General features: G+C 48.7%; 1 protein-coding gene across 1 annotated transcript; it reads left to right on the top strand.

Moving 5' to 3' along the window:
• The first annotated feature begins 718 nt into the window (after positions 1–718).
• Positions 719–1,723, top strand: LOC128719077 (uncharacterized). The gene is made up of 3 exons (XM_053812701.1): positions 719–743; positions 806–1,633; positions 1,701–1,723. The coding sequence occupies exons 1-3, from the start codon at positions 719–721 to the stop codon at positions 1,721–1,723; spliced, it is 876 nt and encodes a 291-aa protein (XP_053668676.1).
• The last annotated feature ends 203 nt before the right edge of the window (positions 1,724–1,926 follow it).

Genomic DNA, 1,926 nt, shown 5'->3' with positions numbered 1-1,926 from the left:
ATTAGAAAGGGGACCCTGGGGACCTTCCGTCACCTTTCCACATTTTCACTTCAATAAATAAGAAATGAAAAAAAAAAACCAAACCAAGCATACATATCGACAGTTGCACCGTGTAGTCAGGCATTAACAGCGTTGTTGACATATTGCTCGAAAAGGGAGGCTGTTTGAAGGAAGGGCTGCCGGTACGGTAGTGCAAGAAACTTCCCAGCTGTACATCTTCTGCAAAAACGATCTTTAGCCGGTTAATTGACTGTTAGAAGTGCTGTTTTGAGCAGTAGAGCAAATAAAAAAATAAAAACGCCAATTCGGTGTTGATTGATGACGAAAAATTGGTTACATTTAGAGCAATGAATTAAGAGGTAAGTAACACAAAATTCTAGAGAAAGAGAATTACTGACACAACCATTGTTCCTAAACATAATCAGTTTGGCTAACAGGGTGGTTGGCAACCCGAGGTGTTGGTATGATAAATCGCAAAACCCTATGCGAAGAGAAGGTAGAAGGGTGAAAGGAAGAGAAAATTCCATTCCAGTGATACTGTTCCGTTCTGTTCTCTACTCGATCATTACCAGCGGTGCAAATCACATTTCAGGATTGCGTCATACCCACCCCCATCGCCTAGTGCGCGTTTAGCTCAAAGTGTGCGTGTCTAGTAGTGCGTGCTTGTGTGCAAACAGCGCAGAGCGCGCTTCGTCCGGACGAACTTGGAAAACGCAAAATGGATGTGGAGACATTTTTACACGGTAAGAAACGCGTGCCAATGACTAGTGTTTTGTGCATCACAAAGTGTATTTCGTTCCTCCAGTGCCGACACCCCCGTTGCTGCAGTATGGACGATGCACCGTTTACGTTGGCAACCTGCACTGCCGGCTGCAGTGGGTAGATATTTTCCGGCTGTTTCGGAAATACGGATGCATCACGAGATTGTACTACCCGCGCAACGCGAACGGAACAGGTATGGGTTACGCCCTGATCACCTACTCGAACGACCATTACGAAACAACCGCACCGTCGCGCATCAACGGCAAAATCAATTGCGACAGGCTGCTGTGCGCCGTCGGGACCATCGCAAGCGACCGCGACATCCTAACCACCACGACGGTGCACATAGCGAACTTCAGCGATTTCGTGAACGAATCCATCCTGAAGGACGTCTTCGGCATGCAAGGCACGGTGCGCAACGTTACCATCCGCTGGTGCGTGTTCGGGTACCGGTACGCCCACGTCGAGTTCGAGTCCGCGCTCTGCACGGAGCAGGTGGTGGCGCAATGCCACGGTATGGATCTCGGCGACGGATTCAAGCTGCAGGTCAGGCATGCGCACGACCGCGACACCAACGGTCCGCTGCTGCCGTCCCAATTCCGCAAGCTGCAAACCATGCGCAGGAAGGACAACTATGCGCTGCTCTCCGGTGTGCCCGCCACCGCGACCGAACGTCAGCTGTTCCACTTGGTCAACAAGTACGCCAACGTGAAGGAGGTAATTGTGCTGCGCGCCTTCGGACGCTCGACGAACTACGCCGTGGTTCAGTTCAAAACGACCGCCCATGCGAAGTTGGCGGTTTGCAATGCTGCTAACGTGGCGGAACATACACTGAAGCGCGTAAGCGTTGTCTGGCGTCCGTTTGATTTGCGTGAGTATTCCCTGTTGTGGACCACCTAGCCGGTTGTTAGCTTAACCTTACACTGCTTCACCTACAGCGCATCATCACGAGGTGATCTAAAAACTCCACCATCTCATATTACTAATCCGTTCTTTGGGTGTGCGACAACAATTATCATTCTTCAATTTTCTAAAATTATATCGTCCAGAGGAAGTGTGCAGTGACGGTATTTATATATAAACCACCCAAAACAAATATCTTTTTTTCCGTATGTTTTTTTATTTATTACAAACTAATTGTTACATTTCATATAAATCACTCGG

Source organism: Anopheles marshallii, chromosome X (genome assembly GCF_943734725.1).
Source record: "Anopheles marshallii chromosome X, idAnoMarsDA_429_01, whole genome shotgun sequence".
In the NCBI taxonomy this organism is placed as follows: Eukaryota; Metazoa; Arthropoda; class Insecta; order Diptera; family Culicidae; genus Anopheles; species Anopheles marshallii.
This window is presented reverse-complemented; position numbering and strand designations above follow the sequence as displayed.